General features: G+C 36.4%; 1 protein-coding gene across 2 annotated transcripts in view; it reads right to left on the reverse strand.

The window, feature by feature from the left end:
* The window catches only part of PXDNL (peroxidasin like), a 481,521-nt gene that overhangs the window by 277,901 nt on the left and 179,022 nt on the right, over positions 1-24,598 (reverse strand). For both annotated transcript variants that reach the window (XR_003517612.2, XM_027581093.2), the window contains exon 2: positions 12,431-12,502. Coding sequence is in view for 1 of the 2 variants with exons in the window: in XM_027581093.2 (XP_027436894.1) it covers positions 12,431-12,502 (72 nt within the window). In the remaining variant the exon portion in view is untranslated. The remainder of the gene's footprint in view (positions 1-12,430; positions 12,503-24,598) is intronic.

Consider the following 24,598-nt stretch of genomic DNA (forward strand, 5'->3'; position numbering starts at 1 on the left):
AACATCTGGTGGACATCACATTAACCAAGCAATCAAACTTAGCGGTACTACAGCTGATCATGAAGAAATAATAAGACAAATTCAGATTATGGTCCATCCTACAAAATAACGGATGTGGATTCTTAAAATATATCAATGTTTTGAAAAACAAAGTGGGTGAGTGTTCTGGATTAAAGGGTACTAAAGACACATGATAACCTGGCACTTAATGGGTCCTAGGCTGGGAGGAAAAACTACCTATAAATGAAATTAGAGGGACACTTGGGAAAAATTGAATATGGACTTTATGTCAGATAATATTGAATTAAAATTAAATTTCTTAGGTGTTAGAAGATATTGCAGTTATGTAAGAAAATATCTTTGTTCTTAGGAGAGGCATAAAAAATTATGGAAGATGAAGTACCATATCTGCAACCTACTTGGAAGTGTTTCAGTCAATTAGAACAAATACATAAATGCATGATTATCTATGCACATATATATATGTGTACATAAAGAGAGAGAAATGCAAATGTAGCAAAATGTTAACAACTGGCAAATTTATGTGAAAGGTATACAAGTAATCATGGTATTGTTCTTTTGAGTTTGGGGTGGGTTTGAAAATTTTCAAATTAAAAAGTTGGGGGATATGTTAATAAAAACAGAGGTTAAGTAACTCACTAAACTTCACAAAACTATTTGAAGAACCAAAAATAATACTTCTGACATTCTCCCCAAGGCTCTCTTCACCCTGCCATCTGAGGAAGTCTTTCTTCCAGAAGAATGCAGGCAAACCAGAGGGGATCAGCCCTGGACTAAGATCTATGTGTTTCAGTTGTGTTATTTAAATAACAGCATGCATTTATTTTATTTCTGTGGTATAGTATAACCTTTGCCTTTGGTGTTTATTAATTATTGTTGCTCCTCTGGGTCTCAATTATCTCTCCTATAAGCATATTTGAGTAATCCACTTGAGTAATCCATTTGGGTGATCCATAATTGAATTTGAGCCTTCTTCCCAAATGTATTATTCTTATCAGCTTCATCCAGAAACTAGAAGGCTCAAACATGCTGGTGCAGTTGGAATTTGTTTTAAACATCAAGAAAACAGAGGAGCTCCCATTGCAATTAGTGCAAAGGTGACTCAAGGAAATAAAATCATCAGATGCTTGATTTCACTTTGTACTGCTATATTGGTATAAAAACCACATAGTCAAAATTGTTAATATTCTGTCATGAAACTTTTAACTTTATTTTTAAAGCTCTTTTCTTTATTTCCCTTTGTCCTTATAATAAACTGGTAAAAGTGCGGCTTTACTATTCTCACTATCTCTCAGAGACACTGTGGTGAGCTGTCTTGCAAGAGACTATTCAACAACCTCCTGTAGGGATGACATTGAACTCTGGTAGTCTCATCCTTATGATTCTAGCTGTGTAATTCTTTTTTTTAATTAAGTTTTTAATTTCAATTCCCATAGAGTTAACATACAGTGTTATATTAGTTTAAGTGTACAATACGGTGATTCAACAAATCTATACATCATTACTCAGTGCTCATCATCATAACTGCCCTTTTAATCCCCTTCACCTATTTCACCCATCCCCCACCCCTGATGTTTTATTTTAAATGAGTACTCTCAGTAAAAGTTATTTTTTTCAACAAGAACATTTTTTATTTGAAGCATACTTCAGAAAACATGGTTCTAATATATATAAAACATTCCATCCAAGAAAAATAGAATACACATTTTCTTCAAGTACACACAGAAGAATCAATCCCCTGGTTAAATCATATAAAAAGAGACATAACAAATCTTACAAATTTAAGAAGACTGAAATCATACCAAGTATATTTTCTAACCACAATGGTACAAAATAAAAATCAACAATAAAACAAAGCTGGAAAATCTACATGTAAATATTAAATACTTAATATGTAAATATTAAACAACACATTATTGCATAAGCAATGGGTCAAATAAGAAATCAAATGGGAAATCAAAATATGTCTCAAGACAAAAGAAAAAGAAAACACAATATTCCAAAACTTATGGGATGCAGCAAAAGCAGATGTTAGAGTGAAATTTATACTATAAATGCTTGTATTAACAAAAAACGTTAAAACAATGTTATACCACAAGGAAGTAGAAAAAGAAGAAACTTAGCTGAAATTTAGTAGAGGAAGAAAATAACAAAGAAAAATCAGAAATGAATAAAATAGAGATCAGAATAAACAGTAACACAACATTGAAAGTAACGACCAGTTTTTCCAAAAAAAAAAAAAATTGGCAATGCTTTAACTACATTAACTAAGAAAAAAAGAGAGACAACTCAAATACCAAAACGAGAAATGGAAGAGAAAACAATACAAGAGATAACCACAGAAATATAGTGTGATAATACATTACTATAAACAATTATATACTAACAAATCAGATAACTTAGGGAAAAAAAAAACATATAATTCCAAAAAACACACATTACCAGGATTGAATCATGAACCTTGAATCCAAGAAATAGGATATCTTCTTAGACCAATAACAAGAAAAAAAGTTGAATTAGGAATCAAAAATCTCCCAGCACAGAAAAGCCCAAGACCACAGGGTTTTATTGGTGAATTCTACCAAATATTTCTTTAAAATAATTAATGACATTGTGTATCAAAATCTTACAAATAATGGGGGGAGCCTGGGTGGCTCAGTCCTTAAGCATCTGCCTTCAGCTCAGGTCATGATCCCAGGGTCCTGGGATTGAGCCCCACTTGGGGCTCCCTGCTCTGCAGGAAGCCTGCTTCTCCATCTCCCACTCCCCCTGCTTGTGTTCCCTTTCTCGCTGTGTCTCTCTCTGTCAAATAAATAAATAAAATCTTAAAAAAAAATCTTACAAATAATGGAATAGAGAGAACATTCCATGAGGCCAGTACTACCTTGATACCAAGCAGGATAAAAACAATATAAGAACAGGGCCACCTGGGTGGCATAGTTAAGCGTCCAACTCTTGGTTTTGGCTCAGGTCATGATCTCAGGGTTGTGGGATCGAGCCCCACAATGGGCTCTACAGTCAGTGTGCAGTCTAGTTGAGATTCTCCCTCTCCCTCTGCCCCTCTCACTTGTGCTCTCTTTCTCTCTCTCTCTAAAATAAATAAGTACATCTTAAAAAAAAACAGTATGATAATAAAAAAGTCTAGTTTGTCTGATGTAAGTATGGCTACTCCAACTTTCTTTTGACATCCATTTGCATGATAAATGTTTCTCCATCACCTAACATTCAATCTGCAGGTGTCTTTAGGTCTAAAATGAGTCTCTTGTAGGTCGGGCATATAGATGGGTCTTGTTTTTTATCCATTCTGACACCCAATGTCTTTTGATTGGAGCATTTAGTCCATTTACATTCGAAGTAATTTTTTTTTTTAAGATTTTATTTGAGAGAGAGCATGAGCAGGGGGGAGGGGCAGAGAGAGAGGGAAAAGCAGACTCCCTACTGAGCAGGGAGCCAGACACAGGCCTTGTCCCAGGACCCTGAGATCATGATCTGAGCCAAAGGCAGATGCTTAACAGACTGAGCTACCCAGGAGACCTTGAACGTAATTACTGATTGATAAATATTTATTGCCATTTTATTACTTGTTTTGTCATTATTTCTGGAGATTTTCTCTGATCCTTTTTCATCTTTGTCACTTGTGGTCTTTCCTTTCCACTCAAATTATAGGAAACAAACAGGGTTGCTGGAGGGGAGGTGGTTGGCGGAATGGGGTAACTGCATGATGGGCATTAAGGAGGGCATGCATTTAAAGTAATGAGCACTGAGTGATGTATGCAACTGATGAATCACTAAGTTCTACCTCTAAAACTAATAATACAGTATATGTTAATTAAATTAGATTTTTTTTTTTTTTAATCAGAGAGTCCCCTTTAATATTTCCTGCTGGACTGGCTTAGTGGTCATGAACTCCAGTTTTTGTTTGTCTGGGAAACTCTCCTTCTGTTCTGAATGCCAACCTTGTTGGACAGAGGATTCTTGGCTGCAGATTTTTCCCATTCAGCACTTTGAATATAGCATACCACTCCTTCTGGCTTGCCAAATTTCTGTTGAGAAATTTCCAGCTAGCTTATGGGTCTCCCCTTGTAAGTTAAGGACTTCTTTTGTCTTGCTGTTTTTAAATTTTTTCCTTTATCACCATATTTTGCCAATTTAATAACATGTCTTGGTGTTGGTCTGCTTTTGTTAATTTTGATGGGAGATCTCTGTGCCTCCTGGATCTGGATGTCTGTTTTCTTCCCCAGATTAGGGAAGTTTCTGGCTAGAAAGTAAATTTTCTGCCCCCCTTTCTCTCTCTTATTCCTCTAGGACTCCTCTAATACGAATGTTTTTACATTTGATGAAGTCACTGAGTTCCCTAAGTCTATTCCTGTGTTGCATAATTCTTCTTCCTGTCTTTTGTTCACCTTCATTGCTTTCCATGACTTTGCCTTCTAGATCACTTCTAGATCATTCCTCTGCTTCTTCCAGCCTGCTGTTCATTGCATCAAGCTTGTTTCCAATCTCATTTATTGCATTCTTCATCTCTGATTGATTCTTTTTTAACTCTTTTATATCCATGGTAAGAGTCTCACTGATGTCTTCTATTCTTTTCTCAAGTCCATTGAGTATCCTTATGATTATTGCTTTCAATTCTCCATCAGGCATGTTACTTATATCTGTTTCACTTAGATCTCTGGGCCTTGCTTTATCTTGTTCTTTCACTTGGGATACATTCGTCCATCTTGGCATTTTGTCTAAGTCTCTGCCTTCTGTGTGCTAGAAAAGTCTCCTTATGTCTCCTGCTCCTGAAAGTAATGCCCTTATGAAGAAGAGGTCATGTAGTGCCCATGGCCTGGGGCCTCTTGTGCTCTGCTGTTTTGTTTTGCCTACTCTATCCCTCAGGTCAGTCATCTGCAGAGGCTCTCTTTGCCTGCTGTGGGTAGCATTTGGTCCCTCGTCTGAATGTGGTAAGTTTTAACTAGGTGTGTTGTGGTCTGCTTGTGAAATGAGACCTGACAGCAACTCCACCAGAACTGAAGCCCTGTAGAACTCTCTGGTCAAGAGATGTAGTGTGGGCAGGGGCTTATGCTGGTATTCTTGGGGAGGCACCCACTGCACTGGGACTGAGGCAAGCTTGACTGAGAAAGGCAGTCCTATCAGAGTGCAGCGAGTGGTATTTAGTGTAAGCAAGTCAGGCGGCCAGTGTGGCATGGTGCTGCCTCCCACCAGTGGCTCCGTGTTTATGCTGAGGAGCAGGGGAGGGAAATTGTGCTGGCCTGTTCTCCTGTTCCTAGAGAGGTATCTCTGTGAATGCTGCCTCCCAGGGGCCCTACTTAGATGAGCAAATAATCTCCCCACTGTGTGCCCCAGGTGTTCTTCAGATCACTCTGCCCCTGGGATGTTGGCCTGCTTTCTCTCCAGGATCAGGGCAGTACCCTTTAAGCTCTATTTCAGTCAAGTCTGCTGACCTTTAAAACTCCAGGCTTTAAGCCCTGCTGGTTGTGAGAATTCACAAAATTCAGCCCCTTTCATTTTCCAAGCCAATGGTTCTCCTTGTGCATTCTCCCATGTGCTCCTCTCTCTCTCTTGCCCTCCTCTGTAACCACATGTAGCTGTATAATTCTACCTGTGCTAGCTCACAGGAATATAGTTTGTTCTATAGTTAATTTTGCATAACTTTAGGTTTACTAGGACTTGATTGGCTAGTAGGTTTAATCTTTTCTCCAGTTTTCAGTATTACAAATAATGTTTCTACCAAGTTCTTATACATAATTTTGAAATACTATACTCCTTTCCATGGATTATATGCTTATATGTGCAATTTCTGAGTCACCAGATCTACATGTATTTAGTTTTAGTGGATACTGCCAATGTTCTAAAATAATTGAGCCAGTGCTCCATTATAAGTGAATATTTTGAGTGTTTTTTGTTGTAATGGTGTGAGGTATCCTATTGTCATTTTATGTTGCATTTCCCTTATGCAAAGGGATGTTGAATACATCTTCATGAGTTTATTGGCCATTTGGATATTATAATTTGTCAAATGGCTGTTACATATTTTTAATTTGGGGTTTTTGTCTTTTACTTATTGATTTGTAAGAGTTCCTGATACAAATCCTTTATTGGATATACATAATTGCAAATATTCCAGGCCATGGCTTCTTTTTTATTCATAAAGGTGTCTTTGGTAAGCTGAAGTTCTTAATTTTAATGAAATCTAATTTATCAATCATTTTCTTTACTGTTATTGCTTTTTGTGTCCTCTGAGAAATGTTTGTCTGTCTTAAGGATATGAAGAATTTTTTCTCTTATCTTCTAGAATCCTTATTATTTTTATCTTTTACATGATCTATGATCCATCTAGAATTGATTATTGTATGTGAGCCAAAGTAGTGAAATAGTGCCAAAATCTATCTTTTTCATCATGGATATCCAAATAACTCTGCATCATTTACTAGATAATTGTCATTTTCCCACTGCAATGCAATACACATTTGTGACATCTCAGATGACCATTTACATGTGGGTCTATTTCTGGACTCTTCATTCTGTTTCATTTGTTTCTTTGTCATTGAACCAAACCCACACTTGCAATTTCTTTTATTTATAATAACTCTTGATATCGAGTCTAAATCTTTCTACAACATCTTTCTTTACTACTTGATTAGCTATGTGTGGCCTTTTGTAGATTCAGCTTATAAACTTTCACAAAACAGACGGCTGAGATTTGACTGGGGTTGCATTGAATCTATAAATCAATTTAAAATGAAGTGATAATGTAACAATATCAAGTCTTCCAATTCATAATCATGATATATGTATTCATTTATTTCAGATTTCTTTAATTTCTCCCAGTAATCTGTTACAGTTTTCTCATCAAGTTATATATAATCTTTGTTGCATTTATTTCTACTTATCAAAATTTTTCATGTTATTACAAATTGTATCACTTTTTTTTAAATGGTTGTTACTAGAATATAGACATATACTTGATTTTTTTTCCACTGAGTTGTCTTTTTATTGAGATACAGGAATTCCTTATATGTTGTAGATACAGGTCCTTTGTCAGATCTATACATTCCCAGCTTATGGATGGCCTTTTCACTTTCTGCCTTTTGATGATAAATGTTTAATTTTTTAAATTTTTTTATTATGTTATGTTAGACACCATACAGTACATCATTAGTTTTTGATGTAGTGTTCCATGATTCATTATCTGCATATATCACCCAGTACTCATTACAACACGTGCCTTCCTTAATACCCATCCCGAGGCTACCCTACCTCCCCACCCCCCCGAAACTTGATTTTTTATATCAATAAATTAAGTTATTAATTTAATAGCCAATCTGAATATTACTGTGTATTTCATGTATACACAAATATAACATAGGTAAATATTAATATCTGTTCTTTGCTCCTTTTACCTTTCTTGCTTTCTTTGTATTAATCAATAATTTTTATTATTTGATTTTTCTCTTATTAACTTCTTAAGTATACATTTTTTATTATTCTTGTAGTGGTTACCCCAGAAATATCAACAAGTATACTGACCTAATTAATGTCTACTTTTAGTTGATAATTTTAGCACTTTCTTAACAAAAAAAATACCTTAAAGCATTTTAATTCCATTTGACTTCCTCCTATATTTTGTCCTATTGTTATCATTTCTTTTAATTCTACATATGTTACATGCACATTATTATTATAAGAAATAAATGGGGTGCCTGGGTGGCTCAGTTGATTAATCAACCAACTCTTGGTTTGGGCTCAGGTCATGATCTCATGGGTCATGATATCAAAACCCAGGTTGGGCTGTGCACTCAGCAAGGAGGATACTTGAAAATTCTCTTCCTCTGCCCCTTCCCACACTGGTGTGTGCTCAAACACTCTAAAATAAATAAATAAATCTTTTAAAAAAAGAAATAAATAATTTAAAGTTTGTCAAAATATTTACCCTTTATGTGTTTTTCATTGTATCCTACACTTCTGCATTTCCATTTTGCATCTTTTTCCTTCTGCCTGAGGGGAAAAAGAATTTGCAGGCCTACTGAATGCAAATTATCTCAGCTTTTATGTCTCTGCAAATGTCTGTTTGTTTGGGTTTTTTACCTTCATTGTTAAAGGCTAATTTCCCTGTGAATAGAATTCAAGTCTTTCCATTATTTTTTTTCCCAGCAAAATGCCTTTCCATTGTTTTTAACTTTCACCATTTCTATGGCTATTTCTTAAAAGATAATGTATGTTTACCCAAAAAATATTTTTTTAAATGACCCATTTGTCTTTAGTTTTCAGCAAATATACTACAATGTGACTGAGTGTAGTTCTCTATATATTTAGCCTACATAATTTCATAAGGCTTCTTGAAACTGTTGACTTGTTATCTTTTGTTTTAGAAGAACATTGGTGTTTAAAATTTCTTCAAATATTCCCCTGTCCTATTTTCTTTGTCATCTTCCAATTACATGTAGATATTTTTGTCATGTCCCTGTCTTTTACTCTCTTTTTCTGTGTTTTCCATCTTTTTTCCCCCGATGTGCTTCTCTCTGGGTAATTTTTAATAACCTATCTTTCAGGACTCTGATTCTCCCTTCTGCCATATTCTAATCTATGATTGAATCAGTCCACTCAATTCCTAAATGGAATGATCTTCTTAGGTCTAAGAAAAACATAGTAATTACTTCTTATCTGGTGAAAATTTTTATCATTTCATATATTACCTTAAATATGTTAATTCTAATTATTTTAAAGTCTGTGTTTTATAACTTCAAAATCTTCAACATAGCTTCTTTGGTTCTCTTTTTTTTTCTCTTGGTTTTCGTGGCATGCTTGGACATCTTTTATTGACTGATGTTGTGAGTGAAAAATTGTAGAGGGTTGGGATCATTTTATATTTTTCCAGAGAAGGTTTGATTTGTTTTTAGGAGGCAGAAAGAATACAGCAGATCACCTTCTCCCAGTCTAGGATGGTCCATTGCTTCTAGGGCATAGCTTTTTAGGAGTACAAAATTAAAACCAGGGGTATTGGGGCACCTGGGTGGCTCAGTCAGTTAAGCATCTGACTCTTGGTTTTGGCTCAGGTCATGATCTCAGGGTCGTGAGATCAAGCCCTCATCACAGAGTCTGCTTGTCCCTCTCCCTCTGCTTTCTCTCCCTCTCTCTTGCTCGCTCTCTCTCTCTTTTTAAAAATAAATAAATAAATAAAATCTTTAAAAAAAAATAAAACCAGGGGTATTTATCAGGGGCTTTTTTCTGTGATGGGCCCTAAAGTCTTCTTTTTGTTTCTCTGGTACATTGAAGTGGCCAAAATCTCTGATTAGCTTTTTAAGTCTTAATAGCTGCTTTCTCCTTGTCTTCCTGGTACCCTCTCCCTATGTGTTTCAGTTCTAAGTTAGCAAGTACCTCAATGAAATGGCTGGCAAAATCTTCATCTCACTATTCTGCACCTGCCTTCTTTCAAGTATCCTGGCCTTCTAGTGCTGGTTGTCTTGGTGGTCTTAACTTCCAATCTTTGTCTTCCCAGTCCAGTGAGACTGACATGAAATCTAGGCTATTGCCTTCTTTTCATCCTCCATGCTCTGCATCTTGATTTGGCAAATCGCCAAAGAAGGAAAAGTTGCACAGAAGGTTTGAGTCAGCTCAATGAGTTTCCTTTCTTTCCCAGATTTTAGTTACTCAAATCTTGGCTGCTTTCATTGCCATCTGAACTTCCAAAGAGTTGCTTTTTGTATTTTATTCAGATCTTTGCGATTTTTTTTCACCTGGATAGTGTGTATGATCCTGGCTAACTCAGCATAAAACCATGTGTGGTTATTTTTTCATCTTAAAAGCAAGTTACAAACTAAAGAAGTTACAAAGTGATCCAACCAAAGCCTTATTACTAATAATGGGTGGAAAGCCAAATCTAATCTACATGTTTCTATTATCCCAGAAATTAATGCTTTTTAAAAATTGTCCTGCATACCTCCAACTAGAAAACTACACTAGTATTTACTGCAGGAAATTTTGTTCCCTTGCTACATCACAGAATAACCTTAAAGACAAATCAAATATCTTAACTAAAGTTATGGCTACTTAACAGAGTAACACCTTTGACAAACCATTAAATATCAATCCTTCAAAGTCTTGAGAGAAAAGAAAACACTATGCCAGATCTTAAAATAAAAACAAATAAATGAAATAGTGACTGTTGATTCATAAACATGATAAAAAGCTCTCATAAAATGAGGCATAGTGAAGATTTCCCATCACATTATATAAAACATAATATCATACCTTATAATAATATCTTATTTGAGAAATATTTTAAATATTGAGATTTTCTTACAAAATTTGGTAATTTGGTAGTTAAAAAAAACATACAACAAGAAAGTCAGTAATTACACCAGCTAAAATGTTTATTTTTCCCTAACTTTCATGAACATACCTGCATTATAAGTATAACTCTGTTGGGTCCTCAGAACTCATTGAGCAATTGGGGCTTCACCACACAGCTCTAGCACAAGTTATCTCCAACCCCAGCAGTCTTCCAGTGTCCCATTTCTGATCTCACTTCTTTCCTTCTTACACAACTTACTACTTAAGTTATCCATCACCTGTTATTCCAGGGAACTAGGCTTCCTAAAAATCTATCATGAGAAACCATACAGCCCAGCAGTTAACAGATCAATGTGTGTGTGAATCTTGACTCTGCCCCTTTCTAGATGTATGAATGTGGATAAATTACACTACAGTTATTAGTCTCAGTTTCCTAATCTGTAAAATGGAAATAATAACATCTATCACACAGTATGAAATGGAGTGAGAAATGGAGCTAATATACATAAAGCAACCAGTATAGAATAAGGCTTGTAATTAACACCACAAATGATAATTATTTCATTTTGTTTTTTTAATAAAAATATTTAGACATAAATTAATAATAAGTATGGTTTCTACCAAATGAGGAGATGGACTGTTCATTAATAATTACAGTGTTGTGTGCTATAACTCCAAAATGTGGCCAAACTGCAATAAAGATCATCACTTTGCTACACTCCTCAAAAAACTTTTAAGTGGCAACTATAATGGAAGAATGGATTTGATAACACTTGGTAACATTTGATTAATAAGATATTTGGTTTTCTATCATCTACACATCTCAGTAGATAGTGGTTGAACGCTTCAGCGAAGGTGTTCCCCAAGTGTCAGACCCCCTGGAGATACTCGTTAAAATGCAAATCTTTAAGTCTCTCCTGAGAAGTCTTAAATCAGAATCTTTGGGGACGAGGACTAGGCATCTTCATGTCCACAAGCTCTCCAGGAAACTTTTTTATATAATATGGTTTGAGAACAACTGCTTTATTGTTAAATAGGAAATAAACCTTGCAGTCCTTACTTCCTTATGCTCTTACATCACCCCAACCAGAGATATTGTGATAAAGTATATGTATTCAGGCATCAGTTATTGGAAAGAATCCAGGTGGGAAAAGCACAAGTATAAAGTTATAATCTCAACCTTGAAGTTAGAAGGACTAGCTTGGTTGTAATATGGTGATAAATTCAGCTAGGTTGAAAATATTATTAACTCAATTATGAAAATATTATGTCAAGAAGATTGATGTACCCACATAGTTCTAACAACACTGTACATTCTTAACTTCCAGTGATTTTACCTTATGGATTAATCTAAGTGCAACACAAGTAATTTTAAATATTGAGCAATGTTAATACCTGTAAGCCCCCTGTCATCATCTATCATAGCATTCTACTCTCTTCCATTATAGTAGTTGCCATATTTCTATTACATGTTTTACAGTTTTTACAGTTGAATCTTTGTTTACTGATTATCTGCAAGGTCAGATTATCTGCTATACCATAGCAGACTCCTGTGTATTTTGGTCTGGACCCAAAGCCAGCAAACTGCTAAGCAGACCACAGATAATAAAATCTCTTGAATGAATAAAATGAGTATTTTTACACATTGAAAATTTTTATCGAAACTTAACCATAAAGTTGTAGCTTTTCCTCAAAATACATGACTTTAAAGATATTTGTGGTATTACAAATAAGGAGATCCAGTGGCATGTTGGTGAAAGTATGGACTTCATAATCACAAGACCATGAATTTTAATTTCATGCCTATTGCTTTGGCTATGAGACCCATAGACAAATTATTTAACTATTCTTTCTCAGTTTCTTCATCCATGAAGCTTTTATAAACAAATAGAATATAAAGGACAATTAGATAAGTAGGAATTTCTCACAGATTCAGAAGGTAACAAAAATATAGGCTGTGGAAAGAAGCAGAGAACTTCTGGTTACGAGAGCACCAGCAAGTTTTCACTCCCATACTAGCTGTTCTTTACTCTCCAAATGACTTTTTATGGCAAACTGCAATGCAAGTAGATTGTATTTTTAGAAACCTCACAGATAAGCAATAAGTACTCACAGAGTGTTCAAATTCTTGAGTTTCTTGAAGGCACTCCCAGGAATTTCTCGTATTCTGTTAAACCTCAAGTCTCTGGAAACATAAAAAGAGGGAGAAAGATTATAATATGTGGATTCCAGTGGTGCTGTTATTTCCAGAAACTTGAAAACTAATTATCCTTTTATAGCCAAATTATGGCACTAAAGGACTAAACATAAGACAGAATTAGGTACATTATGCATAATCATTAGGCAGGTACATTGTTTATAGCAGATTATGCACATCAAGAGCTATATGCTAGTCCAAAGGTGCCAGACAAGTGCAGCTACTTACAGAGTTCTTCAAGGTGTTAAAGGCAGTTATACCATTTCCTTTAGGTTATATTTATATGGCACTAAAATAAATTCTATATATGGCAACATGCCAAATGAGCATAATTAATTTGGACAATATTGATAGATCAGATGTCACTTATCAATTCAACATAACACCATTACTTGGATTTAGGCAAAATTATTATTAATTAGTTAATTTTTCTTCATAGCCCAGGAATATAACAGCCTTCTAAGGAAGTATTAAAACAAGTCAACAAAACAATTAGTATAAGAGAGACAACCAACATTCTCTTTCATCAATTAATACATTATTTTATTCAGCATGTAAATTATTGAGTGCCAACTACATGCCACATATTGTGTTATGTAATAGGGACACAAAGATGTGCAATATATGGTCCCTGCTACTGAGCAGGCACAGTTGAATTGAGGATTACAAACAAATAATTACAGCATTCGTATATAAAGTATTAATGGTACAACAGAGCAACAAACAAAATGTTCTGCACAGATAGCCAACTTAGGTATTGGTCTGCCTAGACCCTCTCTATCAGTGAAAGAAGAACCCACTCTGCTGCCTATGATTTTGGTGGAAATGTTAATCAGGTGCTCTTCAAGAGGTGACTAAAGCCAGACATTAGTGTGTCAGAAGAACAAACACAAAAGGAAAAACAAAAAACAAAACATCTACTTCCCCTCAACTAATTTCTCAAAATAAAATCTTTCACCACCATAAAAAGTTCTTCTTTAGAATACTTGATTCAAAAATCTTTGTAAGATTACCTTAAAATTCTATCATTTTATGTTTCTCTTGAGTTGACTTTGGAAGAATATGTACAATTTTATAGGAGCTTTTTCAATTAAAATCATTCAATTAAATCCTGACACCAAGAAATAAAAAAGATGCATGAAATTTTTTCAAAGGTATTCAATTAAAATAACTCAATGTGAATATACCTCTTTGTAAGATGGAATGCACTGCTTAAACATCATACATTGCTATTTGATGCATCTGTACTATATTTTTAAAAGAAACTTTATAAATGATGTGAAATTCTCACTATAAACATATAAGAGATAAAGTTACATAAATCCAAATACCCTAGACCTATGGTTTCCCTTCAACACAGTAGCTTTAAATTACAAAAAGGACTCTCCTCTCACATCAAACCATAAATCCTAATAGTCCTCCCAAACTGAGCTTCCAACAATACAAGAAGGGAGTAAATATAAAAGGATAAATCACTTTCCTTTTTTTAGGCTTTGAAATTTTTTAAAAATTCAGAAAAGTACAAATGAGAAAAGAATACTCTTTATTGTCCATATCCAGAATTAACAACTGCTTTCACTTGATACAGTTGCTTCTATTCATAGTTCCACACATTTTTGTTTTGATTACACAAATCACATATAAAAATATATTACAAGTAAAGTAAAAGTCTCTTTTAACCACTATCTTAATTTTAGCTATGTCTCCTTTGCCCTCATATAATCTCTCTCCTGAGTGTAATGCCTCTCTTCAGAAACACAAACATACACAGGGATATGAATAAATATAAGTAAAATGTATACATATAAAAATATGAAAATTAACATAATACAGGTAAATATAAAATATTTAGTGTTTTTGAATTTACAAAAATGGTATTAAACTTTATATAGTTTTTAAAACTTCTTTTTCCCCCCCTCTACTGCATCTCTTCTAGGTCATTCCTTGGCACATAAAGATCTAGATATTTATCCCCATCTGTTCTGTAATATTCCACTATACAGACAGGCCACCATTCATTTATATATTCCCTTACTGACAGCCATTTTGACTGTTTTCAATTTTTTACAACATTTACAAATAATATTTCAATAAACATGCATGCATGTCTCCTTGTGCACATGAAGAAATGTTTCTCTGGAACATATTTAGAATTATGATTGCTAGATCATAGTGTATGCACAGCCTCGGTTTTACAAAATGATGTCAATTCCAAATTTATTTTCAATTAGATACTACAGCAGTAATATAAGTAATTAAAAATAATGCAAAAAGATGCTTGAACTAATCACCAAATTTAAACTTTTCACTGGATTGATTTAAGAGTCAAGGTGTTAAGTATGTTGGTTATCAAAATTCCCTCCTGTCTTCACTAGCAAGCAAAACCAAGGTCTCCTGTCACAAGAATAGTGTGGCAAAGTGTCCACTGTCCCAAGGGTTATTCAGGGGACTGTGAGATACATGACCCACAGTTCTCATTGCTCAGGCAGCCACAGGGTACTTCTTCCAGAGAAGCAAAACACACCTAGAGACCCAAAGATTATTTCCCCATTGACTTAAACTCCCATAAGGCATATTCAAATGCACCAAAGTTAGCCTGTTAACATTCATCTTCTTTGCTAGTATATTCTACCACATAAACTTGTGTAGTTAGGTACATTAAAAATGAAAACTCTAAGGAAAAACTTCCCTTCCTAATTTTAATTGCTGCATTTAGGATTGCATATGGGGCGTTACACAATTGCTGAAAGTAGTATTTACCATACCTTTTTATGAAATTACACTAAAAGATCATCTGAATTCAAATGACCACCAAATTTTGATCATGCTACCTTCTGTGTAAATAAGTTTATACAAAAATATAATTTATTTTCCCATATTGCCTCTATTGTGTTCAAGATGGATCACTAAAATTTCACCCACACAAAATTTGTCATTTATATAAAACTTCCCTTAGCATAAGTTATAGCATTATATTTTCACTCTTTGCATAGAGTGAAAATTGAATTTTTATATATCCTGTACAATTCATCCCTTTATGATATATGTAATATTGATAAAATAATATTCATAAAAATAATTATTATTATTTAGCACAATTTTCATCCCATTCATTGTTCACTGGAATCCAATTTAGAAGCAACTTTAGGAAATGCACCAAGATGAAAACCGAGCACACAGTGCTTACTGGCAGTGGTTAAACATGAGTTTGTCTTTCTATCTGTCTGTCTGGCCTGCCCACCCCCATCTAAAGCTGCTAAAGCTGGAGAAGAAACGTTTAATGATTTTTACGGTGAGAAATTTGGAATTGATGTTTTTAACCAATAAGAGATGGGTTTTAGTTCAAATTCAACCCAGAAGAATCTCCTTCCAAAAAGAGTTTTAAATGATTCTCCCATTGTACACAGGGGGCAGAGAACAAGCAGGGACAGACAGCAAACAGAACTAGGCTCAAACACATTAACATAGCTCAAGATCATGTCATTTAGTTCCTCCAGGGAACAGGGCACACCATGCCCATATCACCACCCATTACACACCCTCTGGGTGGGTTAGTTAGAGTTATACTATGTCTATGTGGAAAAGTCCAGCGAAAGACCTCACAGAGGGATAGAGAGGCTAGACCTTGCCCAGAGGTCTGAGGTTCCCAGTGTATTTTATAAATGCCAAACATAAGGCATATTTTTGAAAACATTAAACAAGTGGGTATTTAAACATAAAAAATAAAATTGTAATTGTCCACAGATGGTAGTCCAGTTTAAGTTGTAAGATGAATGGGATGCTCTTGAAAAACACTATCAGCCTGCCCTGGGACTGAATGCATAGGCCATTAGGAGATAAAATCAAAGTCTAAATCTGAGTTCTTGAAGGTGATACCCAGGCCAACAGATTGTCTGGTCCTGCTGTGGTATGGGTCCTCCTAATAGTGCCCTGGTTGGAGATGGCCTTCAGGTTTATTGTGAGTAGATGCCTGAGCGAAAGGGGACCATTCCTAGACATTTTAGCTAAGAATCTAGCACTGAGAGAGCACAACAAACAAGGGAAGCTATCAGAGAGCACCAACTTAGGCAGGCTGATTTCAGTCTGAGTGTGCTACTTGTTTTCTCATAAGTGAGAAATATTCATTCTGGCAGAAAGCCTATCTTCATGAAAAAAAGATCAAGCAGATCCATACTTGAGCCAAAAGCATTCCTGTTGAAGGCGGGGATGCAACTAAGTCACCATAGTCAAAAGCATAAAACTGCAGGAAAACAGTAAGCAGGTTCTTGTCTCCCCTGGCTTCCAGGAAGGGCAGGAGGGAGTGAGATGACTACTGATAGCCCGGCTATCATCATCTCTCCCAGGAGCACACATCTGTGCACTCCTGCCTCCTGTCTGTCTCTGGAGTCAAAGTCATAAGTGCACTCTGCTCCCTGTAGCCAGGTTCCCTGTTACTCTGATCCTAACTCCTAGAGCTGCCCTGGCCTCCATCTCTTTTCTCAGCTGTTATCCCACGTGCCGTTCCCTCATCCATGGTGTCTAGACTGACCAGACCTTGGAATCAGGGGAAGAACGTAAGAGATCTCTCCACAACCTCTCCTGCTGCCCTAAAACATCTTCTTTATCTTTCCATCTTGCAGGCCTTTCAGGGTAGGAATTGGAAAAATATTTTCCAGGCCTGAGGAAGAGAAGTTGCAGGACACCACTCAATGCATGGCTTGCCTGATTTCCAATCACGTTCTTTGGTTTTCCCTGACCTCAGGTTCATTTTCTGCCTACCAAGTGTGAAGCAGCCAGAGCTTGAGTCTATCATCCATTGCTGTTTGTCTGGACTGATGTTAACCTGTTATGAAGGGTAATTTATGTGTCAACTTGACTAAGCCATGGTACCCGGATTTTGGTCAAACACCAGTCTAGATGTTGCTGTGAAGGTATATTTTTATATGTAATTAACACCAAAATCAGTAGACTTTGAATAAAGCAGATACCCTCCATAATGTGGATCCTAAAGTGATCATCTGAACACTTTAAAGTCCTGCCTGCCTCCTCATCAAAATTCAGACTTGCTAGCCCCCACAAGAGCATGAGCCAATTCTTTAAAATGAATCCCTCTCTTTTTTCTTGCTCTGTGTTGGAAAGATCCTATTGATCTCCTCATTCTATTGGTTCAGTTTCTCTAGAAAACCCTAACATACCCAATATGACCCTCCTGGCTAAAGTGAAAATGATGGTGTCCATTCATTCCTTCATTCAGTGTAGCTTTTCTGAAGACATGGCCCACACTTGGCCAAGCGCCATCCCTTGTAAGGGAGAGGCAAGTAGTTTCAATGAATGAAACATGCCATGGGTAAGAAAGGGTTGAACCCCTGGCTAGGGAGGCTCAACAAAGCTTTCCAAATCTGTATGGAATATGCGCAGTCACTGAAGGGCCTCCCAAGGTCAGATCTGCATCTTGGAATTCTCTGAGGAGGGTGGCTCTGAGGGGTCTCCACTCCTGACAAGGTGCTGTTGCAGTGTTCAAGTGAAAATCATCACTAGCTGTGCTGAGACCACTAAGTGAGGAGCACAAGAAAGGAAGGGTAGATCTCATGTGAACATTGCCTGGGGTTGGTGCTGGGTAGATAGTACTGGCATTTTTCCTTTTTTTTTTTTTTCACGTGTTTGATACTTACCTACATATCTTCAATAATGGCGAAAGTGTCTATACATAAATCACAATACTATAAAGACTTCAGAAGATATTAGAACAACCTTATAATAGTTTCTCAATTTAGCTTCTTCATTTTGCTCTTCAATGAAATTTCCAGCCCAGCTCCATGCTGTTTTCCAGAAATGGATTATAATCACCTCTCAAACTATGAATTAAACCAATTTGGATTGAAGCTCTTTCCACTGCACTTGTTCACAATATCCCCAGGATAAGGAAATCAAGTAAACAAAGGGTCTTAAAGCACTGAGAGCCATCAGGTGCTCCTAGAAAGTTAAAATTAGAAGGTAACAGGGGGACATACACACACACACACACAAAGACTTAGGTTGTACTTTTCTCTAATATACCAGTTTCTTACAAGAAATAAGTAGTGCTATTACAATCTTAAAGAACTTGAACTTTTAAAAAAGAAGTTGTCTTACAGATTAATTAGTCCAACCTCTGACAAAAGAAGTTGTCTTACAGATTAATTAGTCCAACCTCTGACTCTATGTGTAAGACAAGAGGGAAAAGTAAAGGGGAGAGGAGAGAAGTGGAATATGAGTACATATTCATCCTGGCTAAATCTTAACACTACCTTTTCAAAGCAGGTATTAATATGTTGATTTCAGAGCTGGAACATTTCATTCAAAACATTTCATTCACCTCAAAGCAAAGCAAGTGGCCTTGGGGAATGTCTCCCAATTGTGTGTGCTTACAAAGCAGGCACTGTCTACAGACTCCCACCTTACCTTAAACTCGTCCTGAGGAAAACGGGCCCAGGACAATGGAAGGGCACATTCATCATCTGCCAGCCACCAAGGACCAGAGGTTGTATCAGAAAACAGTTTTCCTTGTTTTCATTTTAGTATAATTTCCACCTCATTATCCTAAACCAAATTCCCACTTCCCTCAGACCAGTTGGCATTCCATTTAAATTCTTTGTCTTTCAGAGGTTATGTGGTTAGAATTAACAAACACCCCTGACGTGCACAAATGAGCTAACAATGATAAAGTCAGTGGAAGGTGTGAACCAGTCCAAGGTAAGTCAGTATGAACACGAGTGTCCAGCTGCACTACTCAGGTCATTAAAGACATCCAAATGTAAAAGAAAGCATTATAATTTTGAAGCATGGTGTTCCTGTCTGTGGAAACTTAAAGAGAACAGACAACCCGACAAAACAGTTCCAGACTTTTTTCTTTCTTTATGTACCTGATCCTTCCAGCAGATGTCACTAAAGGGCAGTCCTCTCTTCTAGGTCAAATAAATGATTTCAAGGGAGATGAGGTGGTTTAATGTGTCCTAAATGTCACAGTGCCTGAAGGACTAGACTGCAGGCTAAATAGCTTCACTGAATCCCATTCATTTGCATGTGAAAATAGCAGCCAGCAGCAAAGTTTCACTCTGAGGTGATAATATACCACATTGCATAAAGTAATGTCTTTTGGGGAGTAAGAAGCTGTGACTCAATTTTCACCCAAAACTCAAATGTAACTTCTTGAATGTAAAGACATTGCTAACTTTGTCATTTAGGTGAAAATATATTTCAAAATAATAAGATTTAACTTTTCAAATTAATTACTTAACATAATTCACACTATTAGGGTCATTATGATACTATGCAACAATGTTAACATTTCTGTCCCCTCTTTTCATGTTAAGCATGGCTTGTCTGAATGCCCCTGTGCTTGGGAGAGTGGCCAACACCCTTGGATCCCGCTAGACAAGTATGTCTCATGAGCCAATAAACACAGTCTGAAAGAATATTACAGAATCCCTGAAATCAGACTTGGTTATATTTTTATCTTGGATTATATGTATCTTGTTTGTCCTTGCTGTTTCCTACTACTGGGTTGCTACTTTGTTCTGGGGCAGTCAGAAAGATCTCCCCTGACCTGGTTCTCCACCATGTATTTGCTGACCAAGGATTTGTCAGGGGTGAGATTCACTTCCGGGGTGCCCTGTGCCACAGGATAAAGTTGATCTTATTTGCATGTCACATATCTAGCTCCACACCTCCCTGCCTGTCCCCAGGCACCCTGGAGTGAAATAGGCCAAACGTTTTAATCACATGTTGGTCACACTGTTTCATAACTCTACATATGTGCACATGCTGTTCCTTTATTTGGAACGCCCTTCCCTTTCTTCTCTATCACATGCTCAAGAATCCTCCAAGACAACATGCAAATATCACCTCCATGATAACGTTGAATGCATCACCTTTGAAGCAGCCTCACAGTTGGTCAGAAGGAGGCACAGCCAGTGATAGCAGCTCTGTCACCTGCACTATCTACCTGGGTGTCCCTCACCGTCAATGCCCAGACTGTGTTCCACAATGCAATATTGGCATGAGCCTCCAAATCCATCCTTTATTTCCTCAGGAAACATTCCTTGACAACTTCTCTCTGGGGTGCTATGTGCTCCTTCAAGGCCTTGCAATGGGAGGCAGTTTAGTGCTGTGGTTCGGAGTGCAGGCTTCATAACCAATGAAGCACACTCAAATAGGTCTTGGCCTCTCCCCAGCCACGTGGCTTTGGACAAGCCCATACTCTCTCTGGGGTTCCTCATCATAAACTGTGGACAATGATACTCAGCCCATTGTATTAAATATCAGAATTCACACAAATCATTTAGAATAGTGCCTAGCATGTCTTAAATGTTAGCAGTTGTAACATTACCATCATCAATATAAATTCTGTTATTATAACATTTTAAATGCAAGATTTGTAATTTTCTAATTATAGTGTCTGTGCTTCCCACCCAACACAGCTAAATTGGGAGCTCCTTAAGAACAGGGAATATGTCTAAGTCATCTTTGTATACATAGCACACAGTTTGCATCCCAAGCATAAGTACTGAGACAGATCGTTTAATAATAACAACCACAACAATAATAATAGTGGGATGAATCAGCTATGGTCCATAATAGGCAAAATAGGAAATACTAGAAATATAAAACAAATGAAAAGTTAGGTTTCAGTTCCGTTGCATATAAGATGTTCATCCATAGATGAAAACTCAACTTTTGTAAATATTAGTGATAACATACTCTAATTCAAAATCCACTTTTCAGAAAGAAAAGAGAAATTCAGTTAACTGAATGTATAGTTTTTCCTCTATGAAGCTAGACACTGACACTTGCAATTCTGTACCTGGGCGTCACACACCAGATTGGCCTGACTATTGGGAAATGTGACCTGTATGCCAGAGACAATGACTGGAAATCAAATCTCCACATACAACTACTTAATTCCTGTAACTTTCAGAGAAGCTGAAAAGGACGTTAGATTTTGCAATAACCTTGACTTCTCAAATATGTGATGTCTTTTTGGAAAATATATTTCTGTCTATAATTTAAGTAAATTATTTAACATTTTTGCTTCTATCTCCCATACCAAGATTTGCATGCCAATGATAACAACTGAAGGAAAAAAGTCTAATTTTATTTCCAAAAAAAAGAAGTCTCTACATTTAGCGTTTTTGTTGCATTTATTTGTCAACCCACTGAAGGTGACTTTCTCCTTTATCATTTCATTCAAATTGTCCTGGCCCAGGCCATCTATGCACTTTTTTTTTTAAGGTTGATTTTATTTTTTTTTATTTTTTTAAAAGATCTTATTTATTTATTTAACAGAGAGAGATACAGTGAAAGAGGGAACACAATCAGGGGGAGTGGGAGGGGGAGAAGCAGGCTTCCTACCGAGCAGAGAGCCCGATGTGGGGCTCGATCCCAGGACCCTGGGATCATGACCTGAGCCAAAGGCAGACGCTTAACAACTGAGCCCCCCAGGTGCCCCCATCTATATATTCTTGATGGATAAAGTCAATGAATTTGTTTGAGTTATCATTTTGCTTTGTCTTTTGGTGGCATTTGATAATGTTAACTCCCTTCCTCTTTAAGCCTTTCTGGATTTTCTCCTTTTTCTCCTAATAGTCTGTCTCAGACTCCTTTTCCAGATTATTTTCTTTTTGTTTGCCTCTTAAATGCTGATGTCTCTAAGGCTGTGCCTTCAACCATCTTCTTTCCTCCCTTAACCTTCTCGAGCAATCCTATCCACTATTTTGTTTTCTATGAAACTATGTAAAAGCAAGGAAACGTGAATTATATGAGTAACATGGGTGTGTATACACACATACATTTGTATATACACAAACACAGACATACCAAATCTCTACCTTTTTCTTAGATATCTACCACATTCTCCATGCCTGACATTAATCCAGCCACTTGATCTCTCTATTAGATAAAGGTACCAAGGCACCTCAACTTTCCCCAAATCCTTGCTCCTAATATCCACCCAGACACAAAATCACAAACCTAAGAACACATCTGTATAGCTATCAAGTCCCCCTGAGTCCTACCATGGGCAAGTTCTGTGCCTACATCATCACCATCCAGACAATCTATATCCTCATGCTCTTTTTTTTTTTTAAGATTTTATTTATTTATTTGACAGAGAGATAGCAAGAGCAGGAGCACAGGCAGGGGAAGTGGGAGAGGGAGAAGTAGGCTTCCCACCAAGCAGGGAGCCCGATGCAGGGCTCGATCCCAGGGCCCTGGGATCATGACCTGAGCTGAAGGCAGACGCTTAACGACTGAGCCACCCAGGCACCCCCTCATGCACTCTTTATATTCCCCTTGCACGCAGCTGTGGAAGATTTCTGTAGGAATGCAATCTTTTTTGTTTTGTTGTTGATTTATTTTAACCTTCCCAGTTTAAAATCTTTCAGTGGCTCTCCACTGTCAGCAGAGGCCAACTGGAACTGCTTATATGGTATATGAAGTCTTCCCTGATTCCCCTACTTCCTTGCCTTTCACCTGCGAATACTTCTGACACCTATGTTTTAGCCATGTCAAAGTGCTTTCAATCTCTACAACACCTCAAGATGTATCATGCTTTTATGGATTTCAACGTGTTGTTCTTTCTTTCTAGAATTCCTTCTCACCAACCTACCCTAGAAAATACCCACCCGTTTCAAGCATTATGCTTAATAGTGATATCTTCTGTAAAGCCATGAACCTCACTAAAAAACCTAATCATTACAATTACATTAAAAAGAATAAAATAACTAGAAATAAATTTAACCAAGGAGGTGAAAGATCTGTATACTGAAAACTGTAAGATATTGATGAGAGAAACTAAAGACATTACATAAATGGAAATAAACTCCATGCTTATGGATTGGACAAATGTTGTTAAAATGTCCATACTACTCAAGGAAATCTACAGATTCGATGCAATCCTTATCAAAATTTCAATGTCATTTTTCACAGAACTAGAACATATAATCCTGAAATTTGTAGGGGACCACAAAAGACCTCGAATAGCAAAAACAATCTTGAGAAAGAATAACAAAAACCAGAAGCATCACACTTCCTAATTTTAAGCTATATTACAAAGTTATTATATTATAGCAATCAACACAGTATGGTACTGGCATAAAAATAGAGACCGATATCAATGGAACAGAACAGACAGCCCAGCAATAAACCAACATACATGCGGTCAATTAATTTATGACAAAGGAGTCAAGAGTATACAGTAGGAAAAGGACATTCTCTTTAATAAGTGGTGTTGGGAAAACCGGACAGTCACATGCAAAAGAATGAAACTGGACCACTATCTTATACCACACATAAAAATTAACTCAAAATGGATTAAAGATTTGAATGTAAGACCTGAAACCATAAAACTCCTAGAAGAAAACATAGTAAAGCTCCTTGACATTGGTCTTGGTGATGATTTTTTTTGGATTTGAAACCAAAAGCAAAACAACAAATGCAAAACTAAGTAAGTGGGATATATCAAACTAAAAAGCTTATGTAACAGCATAGGAAACCGTCAATAAAATGAAAAGGCAACCTATTGAATGGGAGAAAATATTTTCAAGCCTATCACTGAAAAGGGGCTAATATCCAAAATATACAAGGAACTACAACTCAATAACAAAAAAAATAAACAATCCAACTAAAAAAATGGGCAGAGGATCTGAATATTTTCCCAAAGAGGACATAGAAACGGCCAATTAGCACATTAAGAGGTGCTCAATATCACTAATCATTGGAGAAATTCAAATAAAAAATACAGTGAGATATCACCTCACACATGTTAGAATGGCTATTATCAAAGAGGAAGAAGGAGGAGGAGGAGGAGGAGAAGGTGAAGAAACAGTGTTGGCAAAGATATGAAGAAAAGGGAACCTTTGTGCACTGTTGGTGGGGTTGTAAATTGCTGCAGCTACTATGGAAGACAGTATGGAGTTTCCTCAAAAAATAAAACTACAATATAATCCAACAATTCCACTTGTGGGTATTTATCTGAAGGAAACAAAACATTAATTGGAAAAGATATGTGTGCCCACAAGTTCATTGCAGCATTATTTACAATAGCCAAGAGTTAGAAGCAATCTAATA

The sequence above is a fragment of the Zalophus californianus genome, chromosome 4, assembly GCF_009762305.2.
Source record: "Zalophus californianus isolate mZalCal1 chromosome 4, mZalCal1.pri.v2, whole genome shotgun sequence".
NCBI classification, from domain to species: domain Eukaryota; kingdom Metazoa; phylum Chordata; class Mammalia; order Carnivora; family Otariidae; genus Zalophus; species Zalophus californianus.